The 21,849-nt window shown below is 34.9% G+C and overlaps 1 protein-coding gene across 2 annotated transcripts; it reads right to left on the reverse strand.

The window, feature by feature from the left end:
- Nucleotides 1–1,331: 1,331 nt before the first annotated feature.
- LOC117785206 lies at nucleotides 1,332–21,647 on the reverse strand. 2 transcript variants are annotated; one of them, XM_034623120.1, is made up of 6 exons: nucleotides 20,998–21,647; nucleotides 3,994–4,191; nucleotides 3,819–3,926; nucleotides 2,659–2,823; nucleotides 2,492–2,592; nucleotides 1,332–2,417 (listed from the first exon to the last, which is right to left on the reverse strand). In XM_034623120.1, exons 2-6 carry the CDS (start codon nucleotides 4,106–4,108, stop codon nucleotides 1,956–1,958), a joined length of 951 nt encoding a protein of 316 aa, XP_034479011.1. In that variant the 5' UTR covers nucleotides 4,109–4,191; nucleotides 20,998–21,647; the 3' UTR covers nucleotides 1,332–1,955. The 2 variants fall into 2 exon arrangements, with proteins under 2 accessions (XP_034479011.1, XP_034479010.1); XM_034623119.1 differs by having other exon boundaries at nucleotides 20,981–21,647.
- Between the last annotated feature and the right edge of the window lie 202 nt (nucleotides 21,648–21,849).

Here is a 21,849-nt window from a genome sequence, read left to right on the forward strand (position 1 = left end):
TGATCGGAGGATCGGTAGAGTTCACTTTTTGGTATCTTGACTCTGCTTTTAACCATTTTGTTCCAATGGCATTATATAAAAAAGTTTTTTGCTTACACCAGGTATTTAAAAATAATTTTCTGGGCACTTGCCCCGCCTACACTGTGGCTAACAAAATTGTAGCTTCCATCCATTCAGATTGGTATCACATCACATAAAACAACAAAATAAAATTGAAACTGTGGATCTTTCATTGATTGAACTTTCATAGTTGTCAAGTATGAACTCCAACTATTCTATTCATGAAATTATAAAAAGATGCAGAAGTGTCGAGCTATAATTTTTCACACGTACTTGCGGGTACACAAAAATAAGTTATCTTCAATATTTGTATATTTGGTACAACAAAATTAATTTTAAATATATTTAACGCCCTTTTGTTAAATTTGAAAAGCAATTTAATTTAATTTTATTATTTTTACATTTAACAGCAACCATTGCTCATTTCTAGGGCCTCGACAACGGATTTTTTGTGCTCTTGGGTTGTACAAAATTTGTAGCTAGTCTCCGAAATAATTTTAACTTATATAAAGTTTGAAATGACTACAAAGACTAATTTAATTACAAAGTTGTGTTGCTCATAGGAATTATGTATTCTAAGAATCTCTTAAAGCAACCCAAAAAGTGGTGTTTCTAAAACCATGCAAGCATTTGAAAGCATAAATAACAAAAATATTTTGGAGAAATTAAATGAAATTTTAAATCCTTTAATCTGCCTGCAATATAGAGGAATCTAAGTACCAAGTTTGTTGTCACTAGCTTTTAAATTGTTCTTATAATTGGGATATGAAAATTTCTATGTCGATTTTTAGGCGGTAAAGGGGACGCGGCCGAATTCTGAAACAAACTTGATAGAACCTACATACCAAGTTTGGTGTCTCTAGCTCTTATAGTCTCTGAGATCTAGGTGTTCATTAGGACAGACAGACGGACTTTGCTATATCGACTTGGCTTTTGATGCTGATCACGAATATATACACTTTATAGGGTCTGCCACGCCTCCTTCTGCCTGTCACGCACATATTCGTTAAAGCAAAACCAATAGTCTCTCTGTACTTTTTTTAAGTACGGGGTCTAAGCATTCTTCTTTGGCCCCTTCCTTCGCTCAAAGCTGCCTACACCCTTGACTTTTCATATAGTAAATTTGACAACATTGCATAATGCGAAATGTGCAATAATTTAAAGCTCCTAAAAAAAGTCCGCACCACAAAATTGTTGCCTTTTTTAGTCCACATGGGGCCCTCGAATCCCTGTGCCCGGGGAAAACTGATTTTTTAAGTTACGTATTATTAAATTTTAATATGCATTTAATTTATTATATTTGTAGCTTACAGCGAAAAACATTAAACGTATTTTTAAACAAACAAGCTTAAAAGTAGTATGTCTTTTATATGGTTAACTTAGCAACAATTGTTTATATTTTACATTGCAAATTAATGGAATCTAAATCTAAACCTAAATCATTACAAAGTTGAAAAGATATTCTCTATTTGATTTGTAGCTTGTGGAGGGACTGGGCGTGGGTCTTAAGGACACTTGAGGGATGGTAAATAATATATATAAATGTCAAATGAAAATTAAATTACCTACATTGACTCTGCCCTTGGACGGAAACCGTTGCTTACAAAATTGTCATAAACAATTTAATCAAAATTAAATTCTCACTTTGTCTAGAAACAAATTAACATTGCGACTTATTTGGAAGACAAATGAAAATAATTTGTTTATATCAATATTAATTCACTTTATGTTTGTTAATGAAATCTTACAACTTGTCAATTGATTTTGTATTTTTTCAAATGTCGTTTTGTGTTGTTGTTGCTACTATACACAGTCTTTGTTGTTTTTGTCGTCGTTCTTCTTAATTCGTATTGATGCTCTTTTCGATTATCGGATAAACCTAACATATATCCCATCTAGACCTCTGTGCTGTGCGTTTGAATGCGCACCTTCTTCACACTCCCATTGCGACGCATGGGTGGAGAGCTGCCCGAGCCTGAATAGCCTGGATTCTGAATACCCAGCGTAGGATCGGGCCTGGGTCGTGGTTTCTTCAGACTGGAACGCAGCGGGGAACGTGTCACCGAGTCCAAGGTGGATCCATTCGAGACACTGGTCACAGTGGTACTCATGGAAGCCACACTTCCGGCAGTTCCAGCTCCGTTTCGTATACCGCTGTACGGCTTTCCAGAGGCGTCTGTGACCGAGACGCCGTTGCGACTTCGAGGCTCCTTAAATCCTGGATTATTAAACGTGGTTGCACTTGCCGGCGATGAAGCGTCCAGCGCCATTGTGGGATCGCCTCCAGAGCCACGTGAGAAGATGACGTCATACAGGGCGGCCACAAACAGACCAATCGATAAGACAATCACAACTATCTGTGGATCATAAAGAAAATATTTGTAGTTCGACCAGCTTATCTATCAGGAACAAGCATAATAAACTGACTCACCTGTATATAGAAGGAAATGCCACGCGATATTTTGAAACCGAAGCGCTCCTGTTCATCAATTTGCAACGCGAACAGCACTGTGGCTATTATGGCCAACAAACCTATGAGCCAAATTAATTACAGTTAGTCAGGTATTACTCGCAGGTACAACTAGCCAAAATGCTTACCACCCAGCAGGGCTAGAATGAGTTTGACAATGACCAGTGATGTGTAGGACATGACAACCTTCTCCCGTGACGATATCATCGCGTGTTGGATGACCGACAATATGCAGAAGATGCCCAGCAGAGCTGAACTGCCAACCGCCAAAAGACCGCTGACAAATACTGCATCTGTAAATTGAGGATTATTAATAAAATATAATCAAAGGAATCAAAATACAAGGGTGAACTTAATAGATAACACAAAGAAACAAAATTTCAAATCTACGCTTATTTTATCTTCAGCAGTTTTTGTGATTCAGTTATCTAAAAAGCTCAACATTTTTAAAACAGAGAAATGTAAAGCCAATATTTTTGATGGTTCACAAATAAGAAGATTGATAAGGAAGGGGAACTTTAATTGTTACTTGATATTGAATAAAATTCATCGAATAAATTCGTTTTTTGGAAATCAAAAGGAATGAAAGCTATGCGGAGCATGTTGAACTGATCCAGCAGCTTGGTAGTAATATGAAGGTTCACTACCTCCACAGACATTTTGATAGTTTTTGATAAGTAGTGATTGTTTTGCAAATGGTTTTCTTTTAAATAAATAAATTGATTTTTCTTTAAAATCGCGTAAACTATACACATCTCAAAAACTAAAGCTGATACTAGCAATCTAACTTCAGATCTAAAATCCGCACCTTGAGAAAGTATAATATTAGTCATAATATTTCATGCAACATAAATGCTGTTCTCTTGTGTAACTGTAGGAAAATTAATAACCTATTCCTCGAATTTTTAAATTTTTATTTATTTATTTAAATTACTACAGTTTATAAGTAGTCATAAAATATGACAATTTTACTTTTATAGCCACAGCAAAGAAGAGAGCCAAAAGAACCGCTCAAAGTTAATTACTACTAACAAGGACAGTTTACAAGATAATAGTACATTCTGTGCAAGGAGAAACGAATTCATAAAGGGTTTAACAAATTTTAGCAAGAAAGCATAACTTTGACTTCTTAAAAATAAGCAATTAGATTGAGAGTCCTTGGAACTAATGCAACTGAAAACGAAACTTTCACTAAATCACAAGAACAAGAAATGAACAAGTTTTAATGGGATTTGAGAAAGTTTCATGTATAATAATCTTTCATAAAAGAAACACTTTAAATACTTACTGCTCAGCCTGAACTTGGAGACATCGTTGCCGCATTTTTCACGATTATAAGTCAATTGCTTGCACACTTTGAAGGGCCCAAAGTAGCCGCGATCGTAGTCATAGCCACCTGTAAAATATTGAACACATTAGAAATGAAAAGTGAAAATAAAGCAGGGAATTAAAAAAGTACACACCTGATGGACTATCGTAATAACCCCAAATGGGTATGCCAATGGCGACGGATGCCAAAGCAAAGCACACGAAACCCAAACAGGTCACCCCAGCAACATACAGTGTCGACGTTGCCATGTTTTACTGTACAGCATAACGATGGGGATGACTTGCGAGTGTTCTCTTGCTAAATACTGAGATCCAGGCTGCCAAAGATGTTGCTACAATAAAGTATAAGAAATGTAGACAATGATTAATACCAATTGACTAAATATGTGTATTTGCTTTTCAGCTGGCACAAAATATTTCAAAAACAAATAAAATTCTTGGTGGCTTGGGGCCTCGTCAATTAAGTAGTATATCATTTATGGAATGTCAATGTTGTGTGGGTTGTGGATGCCAATGATGAAATTTTCAAGCACATTCTTAAGCGAATAAGAGACGATATGTTGACTTACCACCCAATTTACCCACTCACCCGCTCAGCTAGTAAGCCAGTTAGCCACTTGCCTGATTTGGCAACTTAACCTAATCACCTTTCACTATTTCATCGCTTACTGTGGGTGGCTAACGCATGTAATCCAATCTTTGGCATTGTGATTACATAAGTGGAAGACGGCTTGGCAAATACTTGTAAGTCTTACAAAGCTCATGAGTCGGTCATCATCGTCATGACGAACAATTAGATCTCATTCATATATAAAGAGCTGTACTTGCCGCTGACCTTGAAATGCGGAAAAGCTTTAGCAGAAGTGGCACGTTGGCTCATTGTGCGATATGGAGATGCCTCGATACACACTCGCACACACATATGAGTGTGTGCGTGAATTTACAAGTGTGTACTCGTTCTTAAAATGACAACTGGCACAGTTGTATCAACTGTCTGACAATTTAAATGTCTTGCAAATATTTGTGCTCTGAAATAAGCCGATTTTTAATAAGCCGATTTCCTGTAATTAAACGCCAATTACAAACATTTTCCAATTTTTAAATATGAGTATTGGCATCTGTATTTGTCAATGTATTTATAGCAGCACGAATATAACTGTGATATTTAAACAGTTCTTCGACAACTCTGTGCTAATTGAAATGCTGTTAAAAATTATCTAAGCTATTCGAAATATGGGGCGTATGTGTGATTTCAATTTAACATTTATCAGTAATGATTCAACCTATCAGAGTTATAGCACAATTATCCAATTTATTAAATCTGACAATGGTAAATAAACAATACATATTTTTGGTGTTATCAACCAGAAAATACCCTGCATAATATAAATCGACATATCAAATGAAAATCAGCTATTTTAGAAAATACACTCTTATACACTCTCTTTAGAAAATACATATTATATTCAATCAAGAAACCATAATTTATATGGTTATTGATATTTGTTAGCCAGATCTTAACAAGTGCAATTGTGTACATTGATTTTTGTTCAAGTAAAATCCAATTTATTTTGCACATCATCACAATGGTTAGAAAATTTACGAGAACTTTATGATTTGATTTTTAAAAGTGTATATTATTAATTAAATATTGTATTTGGTTTTAAAAAACTTACAATTGTTTTTAGGTGAGACGTGGATTAGAATCAGGCATACAAACTAAATAAATATAAAAAGTTATATCTATTTAAACATATAAAAGCATTAATTAGATTCCTTGTAATCTGTAGATGTAATAAACAAAAGTCTCTGCTGAGTTCTCAGACTTACAGTGAGAAAACAACGAGGGGAGCATAACGAGGAACTAGTCCGAAACTTAAGATGACAAAGCCGATACGGCAATAGAAACAGCGCCAAAACAAACCGCAAACGGAAGAGTACCAAGAAATTGAAGCTGAACGCGACTTGGTAACCGGGCGGGTGTCCAACTTCAAGCCGGCGTTCGCTGTTTGTTGCTCTTAGCGGTAAATAGACAACAAGCCAGACAGCCAGCAACAACCAACAACAACAACCAACAACAACCAGCAACAGCTAGCAACAACTAGCAACAACCGGCAACAGCAGCCGCAATAAAGTGAATGCAAAAAGTCAGGCGAGCTTCTTAAATTACCAGGCGAAAGACGCGTCGTTGGTTCTGCTTCTTGGTTCGGAGGTTCGGTTGGGAGGCCCGTCTCTGGTCTCTTGAGTGGAACCATCAGCCATCATAACTGTGTGGCGTTCTACTTAGTTGAGGGCAACAACAGGCAACAGGTTGTCGAATTTCGAAAGGTTCTTTCATACAAACCGAAATTTGTGTGTGTGGCACATAAACATATGATAAGTTGGCCTGATTTGAGCTCTAGACTCTAGAGTCTAAATCAAAAGATCAAAGACCCTACCCTACAGCGAATCTTCCCCCATTGTCCGCTCTCCTCTTCGGACTTTTCCACTCGTCGCAGGGACTCAAGTTCCCGTCGAACTAAAGTCAAAGTCAACAAATGAACTTTTCTCAATTGTATCACGACTTTCAACTTGCATAAATTTAAAAAAAAAAAAAGTCAAACCTCTTTCCCTTTGCAATGGCCGCTGTATGTCCAACGAGGGAAGTTTATAACGCTCTTGGCCATTTGATTTCTTTTGTTAAGTCGTGCGTGATTCAGAGGTGCATCTATGTTAATATGCTTATATGATTTACACTCTACACGTTGGACTCAGATGAAGAAATGGCAGAAACAAGAAAGGAGAGGCGTTAAAAAGTAGCTGTTGCTTATTGAGTAGCCAACACGTTTTCAACCGTTTCGACAAGTTATTGTCAGCGGGTCGTCGGCTACTTGGAAGACACATCGTGTAGGTTTCTGATGTCGTGTCAGGGACTCTATTCACTTGCCCCATAAATCATAACCTACTTTTATTCAAGTACATAAGTTTAATGTGAATCAAATCTGAACATCCATGTTTAAATTGCATTTTAAGCACCGACAATGAAGACATCAAATTGTCAATTAATCAGGGATACGAGAAAAATTAGTCGATGTTCCATACAAATTATTAACAAATTAAAAAAATATAATAAACAACACAAGTGTTCTGGTTAATCGCAAGAAGGATGATTTTTCATTATCATCCATTTATTTCCCTCGATTAATCGCCAAGAAATAGTAGGTTAACATCGCTTAATGTATTTTAACATCACTAATGAAAACACGAAATATGACTGTAATTCTTATGGTTACCCCTTGAGCTTTACTACAATTGTTTTCTTCGTTAAAAACAGATCCGAAAGGATTATCTAAAATTCATTATCCAAGCCCAGAAAAAAAGTATCTTACACTAATTAAGGCCCAAAATCAATTAACATCTATTTCGAGTCAAGTCAAAATGAAGTAATTTCGCGTTGACCAAATTGGTCTTCCGCCTCCCAATGGACGCAGAAGGTTAACAACCCCAAAAGAAATTGGGAATCAAGCTAAATGGTCAACACTTAATCAAATGCGCCAAATCTGCTGGGCATAGCGATCTGAAAATTGAAAGCCGAAACCCTTATAAATGGCAACTTGGACTAATGAAAAGTCGCTTTACCGCGGAAATTGGGTCAGCAAATAGAGAAAAAGGCAGGAAAACAGGAAATTTACTTCAGCTTGTGGGGTTGCCTGGGAATCAAATGGCAAAACGTGTCGTGGTCGCGAGACTATTCTAATGTCTAACCTAGAGTTCTCCCCTGTCGTTGAACCCCAACGCCCACGGTTATAGCCTAATGTCTGAAGTCGAAGCAATTTATTGATTTTCGACAGAATCGTGTTCTGTTTATTGTTGGCTCTCAGTTGGCAACGCGACTTGGCCATTGTTTATGCCTACCTGCTTACCTGGCAGACAGGCCTGCTTGCACTTGTTGCCATGGCAAGGTGCGCAAACTTTTTAGGCCACAACACCAAACAAGAACGGCAACAGCAACAGCAGCAGCAACTTCAACAACGGTAGTCAAGTTTTGTTTAGCTTTTACCTTGGAAAATTTATTAAATTGGGAGCACTGGAAAATGCAATTTACCTGCGGTTATTTGGCAAATCGCTTAAGGCAGCAGCTGCTTGTCAGAACATTACTTTTTTGAGTGACACAGCAGCCAGCTTGTTAATTGAATTTTCATATGTTAAAGCTTCGTGACACTTTATCTCTTAGTGATCAACCACTTTAAAATTGTTAGAGCCCGTTGGCTTAAATTAATTGAATACTTCTTGTAACCGCAAATACTGAAACTTATTTTAAAATGTATCAGCCATAATAATTTTATTATAATATTTAAAACAAGTCGGAAAGGCTATCGTCAAGATCCCGACTAAAAGTACTTTATAGAAGTTACTAACTAATAAAAACTTCTTCATAACTTTGGGTACTTGTATTGCGTTAATTGTTAATAACTTGGTAACGTATTACTGCCGTTCTACTTGTCCGTTCTTACTGCGATTAAGTGGGAAAATAGATAATATTAATAGATAAATTGCCATAAAAACACAATTATCTTAAAAACAGTGAAGCGTGTCAAAAATTTATATGTATATACTTTTAAGGAGATGCCACCTACTCCCTGTTACATACATTCTAGCGAACACAATACACCCTTTTACTTATTTTTTAAGTAACAGGTAGAAAAAAAAACACAAATTTATTAAAGAACTTTAAAAATTACAAACTATTATATTTAACAAAAAGTCTCATATACTTTATTTAACGTATCTTAAACTTACAAAGTGGAAAAGCTTTAAGTTTACTTTTATATTGTATCAAACTTAAGTGCTAGGAAATTTTCATATTAAAGTGTTGCCAAACTACAATAGCCTTAATCTAGTAACACCGTTTAGTTCAGTAACGGGAATACATCTCTCCGTGTGTATCTCTATCGCCATTCCTTCCGGTACTGTTACATCTGTACCAAGTTTCCAGCCAGCTTTCAGTTTAGTTGTTCGCTCGTCTGTTACCAATGCCTGAGGCGTTAAACAGCACGCAAAATTATGACCAGATTTCTGCTCATCGTTCATTCGAGGGGCCAGTATTAGGTGGCTATCGACATGGACACGATCTGCTGATTTTGACAGCCAAGCCCAGAGTCCCAGTAAGTTGATGAGTCTCTGTTTGGTGTGTTGAATTTTGTAGGCTACAAACAGAAGCTGGGCTGGAACTAAGAGTCACCTCTTGCCGTTGTCTCGATGCACTTTCTAATTGCCAAGCCAGTGAACCGTATACCGCTGGAGGCAGAAGCTGTACTCATATCCAAGTAAGTACGTCCCCAATGCAGTGGCTACTTTAGCTAATGACTTTATTGAATCGACCGAACCGAGGCCGAGGCCGAGCGTTTCGCATCTTTGTCTCTTGACTCTTCGTGTGACTTTTGCCTATCAAGCGGAAAATTAGCGCGCACAAATTAAATGAATAGACAACGGGCCATCACTGTCATCATCATCATCATTAATATCAGTCAGGGGACCAAGTAGAACGCTTTGGGTGTTTACAGTGACATAAATTGGGTTAATACGATTAACTAAATGCTTGCAGAAAATCTAATCTCTAGAGGAGTCAATGTTCCTGTACCTAGTTTTATCGATTAAATGTACAGTTGCGCTCATTTAGTAAGTAATAGTAGTAGTAGTAGTAGTAGTGGTTTATTTGGCTTATCATTGTCTTAATTTATAGAACAAGCTTTTCAGTATAAAATAGAAGTGATTTTTGACGTTACTGTTCAGTGAAAATGTTTCTTTATTTGTTAAAAATTAAAATTGCTGATTTTGAAATAACAATATTACAAAACATTTTCTTATTTCAATTATAATTTTCTCTGATTTTTTTTGATCTTAGATGAAGATTAATAGAATTCGCGTTTTTTTATTTTGACTAATTTGATATGTTATAATAATTGCATTAAAAAAATTTTATCATTCAAAATTTTATATTTAAAATTCATACGTAAGGTGTCGGTGGTAAAAATGGAATAAATTAAAATCTGAGCTGCAAAATATAGTATAAGAACACTCTTCGAGAACATTGCATCACAATTAAAATTAATTGCTTGACCTGGCCAGGAGAGTATGTAAGCCCGTTTCATGTCAAATTCTACACATGCTAAGTACAAGGGAGTCCAAGAAGGAGACAGAGAGAGACAGAAAAAGGAAAGAGAACAAGTGTTGCCGTGTAGAACAGACCACACTTGACAGCCACAAAAGCTATTGTCACCAAGGGACTAACAGTTGGCAGCGTGATAGAAGCGAGACAAGAAAACTCAACAGAATTAATGACAATGTCGACGACACACACATGAATATGAGGCAGAAACGAAGGTAGTTAAGTTGATAGTGCAGATAGTGCGGGCCTGTCAATGTACTTATGTCGACATGTAGTCCAGCATTGGGTGTTGGCAGGTTGATTGTTTGCACAACTTGCATATTTTTTGTCCAAGTTGTCATAATGAAAGATAAATACTTGCAACAAAAAGTTTAGACAGCCAGCTGACATTTTATGATGCAAATGCCAAATGCCAAGGAGAATGAGCGGGGAATTTGGGGGAGAAGACACTTTTGCAGCTGTGTTAATTGAAACCCTAAAAAGCAGTTAAGAAAAACTTTCACCAAAAAAAAACGAACGAAAAGAAAAACAAATCCATGGAGTTGAAGACGTCACAAAGTAAAAGTTTTTCACGATGCACTCGAACGTGAAAATTAGAAAAGAAAAGAGTAGAAGAGTCTGGTAGTCTAATAACCAGACGTCAACAGCTTCCGTAACGAAACCAAGAAATGTGGTAACTACAAATCAAACAAGAACACCAACAATTATAATATACAACATAACCGACAACTCTGACGATGACGATGTTGATGACAACGTCTTCGCTCAACTTGGAATAGACAACCAGCGACCATAGTTCAGAGAGACCAGACAGATCCCCCTCAGAAAAACTATATAGTATGTGTGGTGACCTACTTCCATGACTTTGTTGTTATAGCTGCTACCTAAGTCTCGATCCCCATCTACAAGCCACAAATTGTATCTGTCGTGAGGTTAGCGTCTATTCAACTTGAGAACCTCTGCTCACATGTAAAGCAGAGCTAGAGATAAACTCAACTTACTACACGCTGAGACCGGAAGATACATACACGTAAGCTCAACTTCATCTTTTAGATTATGTCTGATTCTCTTTGTATTAAGCGGAAGCTTTTGCCATTTCGCTACATAACAGCTAACTGTTGGTTGGCACTTAACGTAAACGCAGCTGGGAAAAAAAAGATTTCGAATATTTACAATATCATTTACTTATGAGAACATCTTACAATTCAAATATATCTCTCCAAAGAAAGCATGCACTCTAATCCAAATGTTGTATTTTTTTTTTTTTGAAAACACTAGGTCATATATGGAAACACACATAAAAAAAACTTAAAAATTGTTTCTATGGTAAAACTGTCAATTGTATAAAATATTATAAATTAACCATTTAACCAAAATTCAATCAAAAAATTAATATTAGAGTCTTAATATGGAAGTTCACTTTCCCTTATTGATAAGGCCGTAAAACTTTTTAAAGGAGATTTTATTTTGTTTAAGTTTTGCTGAATAACGATAACAAACAAAACTATCAAATACTATCACAATGATTATGAAAAATTATATATTTAGTTGGTAATTCTTGGCACAAATACGAAAATAGTAAACAAAATACATAAATTGCTTTAACGCGAAATATAAGCTCATATTGTTTTAAAAGTGAAACATATACAATAAACGCTAGTATCAATTATTTTACCAGTTTTGTATGATAACTGATTATAAAAAAGCACCACGCCTCTTTTTTAAAACGGCAGCCAAACAGTTTCCAGGGTTGAAGTACACGTGTCCTATCGATGGCATCAGCAACCAGCCTGTCAACGCCTAATTGCCAGTGTGCCTATCATTTTATCTGTCCGACTGCCTATTTATTTATGGGTGTGAAATTGCAAATATCTTACAGTTCATCAGCTGACACAACATGAAAGACCAAACGACAGCCATGGGAGGAGCAGACATAGAGACGAACCAAAGATTGCCATGCCTTGATGAGCAGGTGAATCCCTGACAACGTGTGAAGCTGGAGGTCAGAGTGCGAGATGTTTATGCTTTGATGAGGCTTTCACAGTTGGCTTTGTTTACACATCTCTTTGGAATTGTCGTAAATGTTTATTATGTGTAAATAGAGAAGGTTTTCATTTTAAGATAAATATTTACATGTGAAAAGAAAAATTGAATAATTTAATATAATTTACTACTTTTTTCAAACAAAGTATCTTATTAAATTTAATTCACAGCTACGAGTACAGAATTACTCGTATTCATAACTCATAAAAAAGTCATGCATAAACATTACACGTTGTTTAACTTTATGTCGAATAAAATGATTCACAGGTTGTCTAATACAAAGATGAAAAATGCTTTGACGAATGGAGAAATAACTAATTAGATTTCCACAAAATAAGATTTAAATTTTTTCAAAGTGTAAATACCCTTTATTTACTTATTTTTACTAAGTACTTTGCATTTAAAAAAAGGATCAATCATTAAGATTCGCTCTACTTAGGTATTAATATTATTATTATTTTTTTACTTTTATTATCCTATCAGTAAAACAAGTTTTCATTTCTCAAAAGAAGAGGTGAGTAATGCAAAAAGGCAGCAAGAAACTAATGAATTTCGGATATATGTATAGGTATGCAGAACTGATCATTCTATTATTTGTTCAATAATTTCACATTATTAAAAATACATTGAATGTTACGGGATTGACTCAGCTGAACCACAACAGCATCATCATATTCTGGCCGCTGCCCTTTTAATGTATTTCAATTTATATCTTCGAGTTGTCAGTTATTGAACCAGTTGCTATTGTTATTTGTTTGCAACGTGCTTTTTGGCATATCATTTTTACTCATATACAAACATACATATACTATAGATACATTCAAGTGAGATATTTCAATTTTATATTTATGTTCCAGTTGCCCCTTCGCTCTTCTCTTTCGTCTGGCTTACGCAGCGTATACATACTATCGTTGGTTCACTTTTTGTGATTCGATTTTCTCAAGTCGTGAGCATAAATAATTCTCAAAAATAACTAAGGCGTAGTTTGGGTTAATAACCTTGACCGCGAATATGTGAGAAAAGTAAGAATATTTTATTTCATAAAAGTAAATTAGACGCCGCTGGCGACAAAAAGAACACAAAGGCTTCTTTTGGTTACATTTAAACAGATATAAACCGGTTGATAAATTAACACAATCCTAACGAAATCTTTTAAGAAAGACTATAGTCAAGCCCCGACTATAGGAATACCCGTTACATACTTTAAGGAGCTGCATTTTTTTAAAAATTTATACAGCCATTACTGCCGTTCTACAAAAAAATCTGATTATTATTTAGTAGGATGACAGATCACAATAAAAGAAAACGGTTATCATCAAAATAAAGTTTTATCTTAAAAATTGTTGGTTGTGGTGTTTTTTTCACAATTGGCGGAGGCGAAGGGAGGCGTAAAAAATGTAAAAAAAACATAATCTGTGTGGGGCTTAAGCAAGTTTGTGTTCTTGCTTGTGCTCTATCTCTTATAGTTTCTTAGATAGTTTTATTTATACGGACGGACCGATGGAAATGGCTATATCGGCTCGGATGATCATGTCATATATACTTTACAGCAAGGCTGCAAACCGGTTCTGAACTGAACCTCGCTGAACTAGTTCGGTTCCAGTTTTTAGGCAATCCGAACCGGATCATGAACAGAAAATTTGATATCCCGTGAACCCGATCCTGCACCGAACCTATTTCTTGAATAAATGGTTCGGTTCGAAAAAAAATAATTACATTCTTCTTATTAGGGATGTAAAAATTCATTGAAATATCGACATCTCGATTTTCACGAAAGCGACGATCTTTCCAGTTGATTGAATCGACTTCCATGAAAACATCGACATGAAAACATTTGCAGAACTAAATGATCTACAATCGAAACTTGTCTTCGAATTAAGTGCTTATCGAGAAGTGAAACGAATTCATTCGCGCGGAAACAAAACAAGTTCACTTAAATTATATTATAACATAGAAATCATAAAATAATAGGTCATCTTAATACTAATTTAGACTATTAGAAAATTATATATTTTTTTAAATTTTACTTCGATATAAAAATCAATAAAAATTATATACAAAAAAAAAATATTTTTTTTCTACATAATTGAACCAAGGCTCAAACCCAAACCTTGGGCTTAGGAGGTATATAAACCGGTTTGCGAACCGAACCTAAGACTTGCTCTATAGTTCGAACCATCGAACCGAACCTTTACCAAAATTTTGGTGGTTTGCAGCCTTGCTTTATAGGGTCGGAGATGTCTCCTTTTCGCTTTTACATTCAATCCACCGAACACAATATACCCTTTAAATTATTTTTTAAGTTATAATACAAAGCACAAGGAATTGTATCTTGTAATTCACAGGACTGAACTTACAACCCTTACTAATTTCCCACAAAAACTAGTATGAAAAATTAAATAACATTATTAAAATATTTTATTTTCCAATATTCCTTCTTAAGTAACGCTTATAATAAAACTTTTGATTTTTTTTTTTTTTTTTAATAAAAAAAGACAGTATGTTTATCAATATCAAATATGATAAATGAAATTATTTCTTATAAAAAAAAAAATTCTTTATGGACATATTGGCTATAAAAATTCCTCTTGGACATAATAGGTATCAAAATTCATTGAAAGTGTCTTAATTGATTTATTCAACAGGGCTCTTTATGTCCATTACATAACATTGATTACAATACATAACATCGGGTCATAGATCGAAACCCATTAGTTAAACGCACAATCAACGTGATCTTCACAGAGACCCGCTCAAAAAATGCTTGGAGAGGTCACAAAGAGTCGCGGAGCTTGCGCAAACAAACCGAAAAGTAAACATAGTCGTACTTGTATTTGTGCAAACTAAGCAAATTGGTGCTCGAATTTATATTCGAGCATTCGAAGCATTCAAATAGTATAAAAGTGCTGGCACTCAATATATGCGCAAAGTTTAAGTTTCTTCTCGTTGACCCCATTGGTCAACAGTACAATTAATTTATAATTTTATAAGCTCTTGCTCAATGACACATTCTATGGGTTGGTGGATTGCGTTTAACCCCATCGCCGTTGTCTGCTATTTATACTATTTTTTTTTCTTTACCTGTTTACTATATAGAAAGTATTGCGAACGCAAAGAAAGGAACTCAAACCCAATCGGTTGTCAACTCAATTGTTTTACTTTGATTCCAAGTGCCTTTTTTGGATTTCCGCCCACACAAACACACACCACACTCATAGTTACCTACACTCTCTGTCACGACAGCTTCGGGGCTGTCAATCGTGATTCACGCAATTTCTGAAGTTTCCAATTTTATGACGCCGATTCCGACCCCAACCGCAATCCTCATGATCACTGTAATGTTATTTTTGTGGATTGCATACAAATTGCCTATATTGACTGGGAAACGTATATACCCTGTATTAATAACCTACAAACCTTAAGCTCGGTTTGTAGAAAAATACAAATAAAAATTTAAACTGTTACTAATTAAATTTTATTATCACCTTGAATAACGATTAGCTTTTGTAATTACTTTGCAATTGTCTACAGAGTATCTATAAGTCAAACAACCTTACCACTTGCATTTTTGTGGGTGGTTTAAAGGCAGTCAACGGTAGCTTAGATATTCAGGTATTCTGGGTAATTGCCGTGCAATTTTATTGTTTTGTTTCTCCATTTATTTTGTAATTTATTTGTGCTAAGATCCGTCAAAGCATGATATAAGTTGATAAGAACAAACGTAATTATTGTCATGGCCAAGTTGTGACAGTTGTGTATCTTTTAATTAAGGGAAGTACAGTACGAAATTAAAGTTCAAAGCATGTGAATTTAGGTTTTATACTTTTATGACATGTAATGAATACCATATTAAATAAGTAGGTGTTTTTAAGCATATTTTTTAACTATTTAATATTAAGTATGTTTAAATCTATGTACATATTGTATTCTTTACGAATATTTAAATGATTTTCATTAAAAGTTTTCTCACATTCACACCGCATTAGCAAAACATTTAATGAGTTTATATTACTTAAAAGCTTCTGCTTAAACGGTAATTCAATTCTATATATATTATATTTTATGAACCAAAAAACTAATTTCCTGTCTACAATTTATTTAAAATCATTTGTTGCAGTTTCAGAATGAAATCAATGCAACAAGCTTTCTACCTTCCTCAATAAGAACAAAGCAGAACAGCAGAGAATAACACCAAAACCAAAACAGGCATTAAACATGAGAAAAGAATCACTGAACCGCAGCCCTCTCATTGCATCGCTCCATTACTCTCACTCCAACTCCTAATCGCACTGTCTCGCTTGTACTCGCTTTTTTTAGCTGCAAATTTAACTAGCTGCATAAATATCAATTAAAAGGCAGGTTCACATAAAGCCCGATGTTTTAAAACTCAATTACCGGTCACTTAATTACGCAGCTTGCGCAAGCATGAGAGCGGGAGAGAGGGTACAGCCGTCGGAGAGAACGCGCTGGCTCGTGAGAGAGAATGCAAAAATTTGCATTCAACAAGTTGCTCTCGCTGCTCACTTCAAATGGCCATGAAGCTGACGCCCAAAAGCTTCTGAGGCATGCGTGCCGCTCTCTTCTTCACGCTCTTTTTCTCCCTTTCTCCCCTTACATTTTCACAAAAGCTGTCCACGCAACTGTGACGTGTTTTGTTTGTATTATTTTTGTTGCTGCTGTTGCTCTTGGTGTTACGGGTATTTGGCCAGTCAACCAAAGCTTTTTAACCTTCTTTTCTGTCTCTCTCCCACAGGTTATGTAAATATATCTGCGTGTATATGTTTGTGTTCAGATAAATGAAAGGGTGTGGGCGTGGTAGACTTGATAAATTCTTTAACTGTGAGCAGACAAATTTCGTTTTTTTTTTCGGGGCTCGACAATTTTGTTGATGTTTTATTCACTGGAGGAAGCGCAGCAAACAAAACGAGAAGTAAAACAACAACAACCAGTTTGGCTTCTATTGTTGTTGTGGCTGTTGCAGGGCTAACGGTGCTTAACGTCACCTACTTTTTACTCAGTTTTTTTGGTAAATAAAATACCTCAATGCGAGAGTGTGTGTGTCTTATGTTAACTGTTAAACCGGTTTTAACAATTTGTGCATTGAAAACGAAATGATTTTTGAATTGAGGTTGAAGTTAAAGTTAAGCGATCCCCCACTGCGATTTGGCCAAGTTAACATGGTACAGATGACCCTATTCTGGGACCATCTATCGAGCTCATCAATGATAATTTCCAGACTTCATAGATATTTTAGATTTTTTTGTAATTCAGTATAATTATTACAGGTTCTTCAAAAATGTTTTACTCTAAACTCCGAAGCTTTCCCTGGCCGTAAAATTTGCTGCATTTGCATATTTTAACCATTATTGTATTATTGTACTACTCTGAGACTTGTTCAGTAATTTGACCGATAAGACGCTCAAACGTGTTCATAACCAAATTGTCTGTCGCCCAGAAAATGGAAAAATGAAAAAAAAATCTGTTAACAGAACAGCGCGTGCCACGGCCAAAAATATCAAATTTATTCAGTCAACAAGTTTCGAAAAATACAAATCTTTAACTGCATTGAGCTCATCGTAGGCTTATATTAATATACTGATAATTCGAATGTCTATATACGTTATAATACGTTAGGTGTTGGAGTATTGTGAAACGTATGTAATTTTATTAATTTAGTTTGAAATGTATTTCACCTATTTAATCTTAAAAACAAAAAAACAATAAAGGTCAACAGAACTGAAAGTATCATCATAAAACTTTTATAAATATCCGAAAAAATTAATTCCTAATTTTAGTTATCGCATTCATGTACTTACACTAAAAAAAAAGAAATATATTTGTAGGCTTAGTAATAACAAAAAAAAATTTTGGTCTTCTTAATAAGAACATTGTTTTTTTTTTTAAGTTCTTAGAACCAAAATGTGTTTTTTAACTTTACGAATTTCTTGTTTTCGACTCATTTCTTAGACCAAAGATCTTAGTACTGAGACCAAAATCTTGATTTTAGCTTTGTGTTTACATACAATAATGAAATAACATGCGTTGAATTATTAAATATTTATTTAGTTAAAAAAAATTATCATAAATGTATATGAAATGTATATTAAAACTCCATTATCGTATAATAAATATATTTCCTAAAAAAATATGTAAAATATGTTTCGTTTTTTTTAGTATTTAACTTAAAATCAAAGATTTGTATTGTTTATTTAAATATTTTGTTATAATATTTATGAAAAAATATTTATTCTAGAATTCTCAATCGAGTCTTGCTTTTCTGAAGTGTCCAAATTAAAAACAGAGATTTAATCAATACCTTTTATCATCAAAAAACGACTAAGGTGCAAGCTGTAGGCAAAATTAGTTGAATCAAAGCGTAAATAGTGTGTATATCAGACAAGTTGAAAATATGTCTAGTTGCCAATTTAACTCGACCGCCTTTCGTACATAACTCAACGTCTTATCAGAGTGCTCATTTAATATTCAAAAATAGCATTACAGGGGTAACTTATTTACTATCGGAGCATTGCTTGAAATTTGCATAGTTAGCCCCGATTTTCCAGTTGCCAGTTCCCCGTTTTGAGCTGGGAAAGCGGCTGGGAGAAATAGTGTACATTTATAAATAATTATATTGTAGAGCGCCAAGCAACAACTAAAACACTTTAAATGACTTTCAGTCACGGCAGGTAACAAGTGAACTAGCAACAATAACAAAAACAACTACAAACACGTGAACAGCTGCGGGGGAAAAAGGTTTTCGCGGTTAAAAATGCAAACTTTTCAGCGACTGCGAAAATTTGCACAGTGATAAGGGCTTTAAGTTTTTCAACTGTAAAACTTAATTGGCAAATGGCAAAGCAATTAGAAAACTTAAGATTTGTTGTCGTTGTTATTGTAGTTACTGTTTTTGCTGTTGTCGCCAAATGTCGCAGTGCGGTGGCAATTGCAAATTTGTATTTAAATGAAGCACAGGTTTGTTATCTGCACAAAGTTAAATGAGGCCAAAAAAGGGAAAATAGAACAAACAAACATTAAATATAAACACTTAACACAGAACACTGACGTCATGTAGGAACTTCAATTTCAACTCCGGTTGTGGGAGTGCCCAGTTGAGCAAACGTCACATTGTCACTGTAAGTTAGCTAACCTTGGACAAAAGTCTCGTAACTTTGACTATAATTTAGCAAACGAGAACTTCCTTTTATGCCCCTGATCTTAGTCAGACACGCAAGGGAATTTCATTTATTTCGTGTCGTTTCGTTGATAAAAAGGTCGCATTTAGATACTGACCTGAAAGCTAATTACCAAATCGCCATTCTCTCACATTCTGGCCAAATGGGTGCAGCACGCCAACGCCATCCTATGACGACCTATCCAATCGAATGACCTATAAAGCACCTCAAATGGGAGCACTTGAGGTTCGGGAACAAATATTTTATGAAGTTGCTTGCCTGAAATGTGTATAGAATGCACTAAAAATCAGGCTTATCCAATTTTGCTGTAAATCAATACAAATTAAGAATAAGCGTAATATAGTATTTTCTAAATTTAGCGCCGATTCTAAGAAGTCCTGTCATTACAGGTATGTTCATTAGCTTTCAGCTTTTACAAAAAAGTTTTGACATTCTCAAGTAATATTGAAAACTGTAGGCGCACCTTACAAAAAGTTAAAATCAAAAAATCCAAATTTTAAGAATTTTAAAAACTGTACCTTTGAAAATATGTTTTTTGGCATATGGATAAAAAAAATGTGGGTTTGGTAAATGATACAGGAAAAAGTCTAATTTTTTGAATAGAAAAAAACAAAAATTTTTAAATTTGACAAATTAATGTCATGTTATGCATTTCAGTTAAGGCACATATCTTAAAAATAGTTATCAAAAACCCTTAATATACATTGAAATGGTCCTAAACTATTTTTCTAAAATATACAATCATACAAAATTGTTAGAGATTTAAGAAAGGTCGGGTATTGTATTGTGTTGTTAGACATTAATAGAATGAATAAATGCATTTTTTATTAGGATTATATATGTCAAACAAAAATAAATTGTGGAGAGATTTCCACTTCATGAACAAAATTTGAATAAATATATTAATCATATAAAACAAACCAAAAATTAAGATTAGAAATAAATTTATGTGACTTCTAAAATATGTTTTTGAAAAAATGACATTTTTGACATTTAAAGATCACCGAATGTATTGAATCTTAAGAGATGTATCTTAAGAGATTTGTGGTGTATAATATCTGTATATGCTATTGGATTATGTTTTTTTTTATTTGTATTTTCGTACTCAAAAATAAAAAAAATATTAAAAAACGTAATATTTGTTACTTAATTTACATACTCTCACTAGCTAACGTCATTAGGTCCTTAAAAGCTTACACACTAAAACATTCAAGGCCAATTTGGCAATAAAACATAAAAAGAGGTTTGGCACAATACTATTTTTGGAACACTATTGTATGCGTTAAGTGTGAACACAAAAAGCTATTCTAGATTCTAACTATGTATATTATTATATGAAACCCGATATCGGCATCTCTGTCACGTATGTATAGCTTCCGCATGATAAGATAGGGAAGATTGTAATCTGCGCTTTTTAGCAAACATTGCTGGTATGGAATGTGCCAATGACATTAAGAATATCGAGTGGAAACAGAAGAGATCTGAGAACGTGTCTGCTGAGTCATCTTATAAGTACTTATTAAGGGAGGAGGGATAAACTAAAAATAAAACAGGTAAATAGCGAGCGACGAGACGAGACATACATATATGAATGTTGAAATGTAAAGCTCAGCAGAAAACTAATCGCCATTCGTAGCGAGTTCTTAAAACAAATTCAATATGAATGATTAACAAATCACATGCAAATGTGCATACAAATGTAAACAAAAGAGAGACAAACAAAAAATGCCAACCAACCTGTATACGGGTCTAACCTGTTGCTGTTGCTGCTGCTGTTGCTGCCAACGCTACGCCGACGCAAGCTAAAGAACTTTAACTCGAAAGCTCGGCTTCGCACTCACGCTCACACTATCGCGCACTCTCACACACGCACACAGCCAGGTAAGCTTAACCGAAACACGTCGCGCAAGAAGCAGAAGCAATAATGAATGATCGTCATGAATGCGAGTGTGTGTGTATATGTATTTTTCTTAAAGTTCATACTTTTTCACGGATATTTTTTGCACTTGCATTTTTAGCATCGACTCAGAATATTGAAAGGACGGGCCAATTTTTATTTTTCACCTATTTAAAGTGGGCAATAACAATAATACACCGGTAACACAATTAAAATAGAAGTACACTTATGCAGCCCGGCAAGCTTTCTATGTTTGTACATTTAAGATATAAAGATGTATGCAAGTCGAGCTTTTATTTTGGAATTTAACCGACAAAAATGAGGCTTTTACATATGAATGTATATTTATATGTATGTTGCCCACCTTTAATTCTTCGCGTCTGTTACTGAAAGTCGTTGATGTACAACATTTGAGAAGTTACTATGGAAAACGACATTTCACTAACTAAAATATCTTGAACTTTTTAATCTACGCGGTTCGCGTCCGACCCGTACGGTGTTGTGCTTGCTACTAATTTAGATTCTCGGCGGGCAGTGCTGCCAACTTTTTAGAGGAAAAAATAGCGGTTCCTGGCTGGAAAGCATCCGAAGAATAGCTGACTTGCGATAGAAAATAGCTAAAAAAAAAAAAATAAAGAGCCAACTTGTTAAGCACCGGCGGACACCAAGTCGGCACAGCTGATTTACAATTGTTGCAGTGCTGCCATCT

This window comes from Drosophila innubila (assembly GCF_004354385.1).
Source record: "Drosophila innubila isolate TH190305 chromosome 2R unlocalized genomic scaffold, UK_Dinn_1.0 1_C_2R, whole genome shotgun sequence".
In the NCBI taxonomy this organism is placed as follows: Eukaryota; Metazoa; Arthropoda; class Insecta; order Diptera; family Drosophilidae; genus Drosophila; species Drosophila innubila.

What these genes read in the sequence shown, in the direction of transcription:
- LOC117785206 (XM_034623120.1), bottom strand. Translation starts at nt 4,108, where the DNA reads ATGGCAACGTCGACACTGTATGTTGCTGGGGTGACCTGTTTGGGTTTC. An exon ending in CTCCAAGTTCAGGCTGAGCA is followed by an intron (nt 2,824 to 3,818) that starts GTAAGTATTTAA and finishes CTCAATTTACAG; the next exon opens with ATGCAGTATTTGTCAGCGGT. An exon ending in GCATTTCCTTCTATATACAG is followed by an intron (nt 2,418 to 2,491) that starts GTGAGTCAGTTT and finishes TATGATCCACAG; the next exon opens with ATAGTTGTGATTGTCTTATC.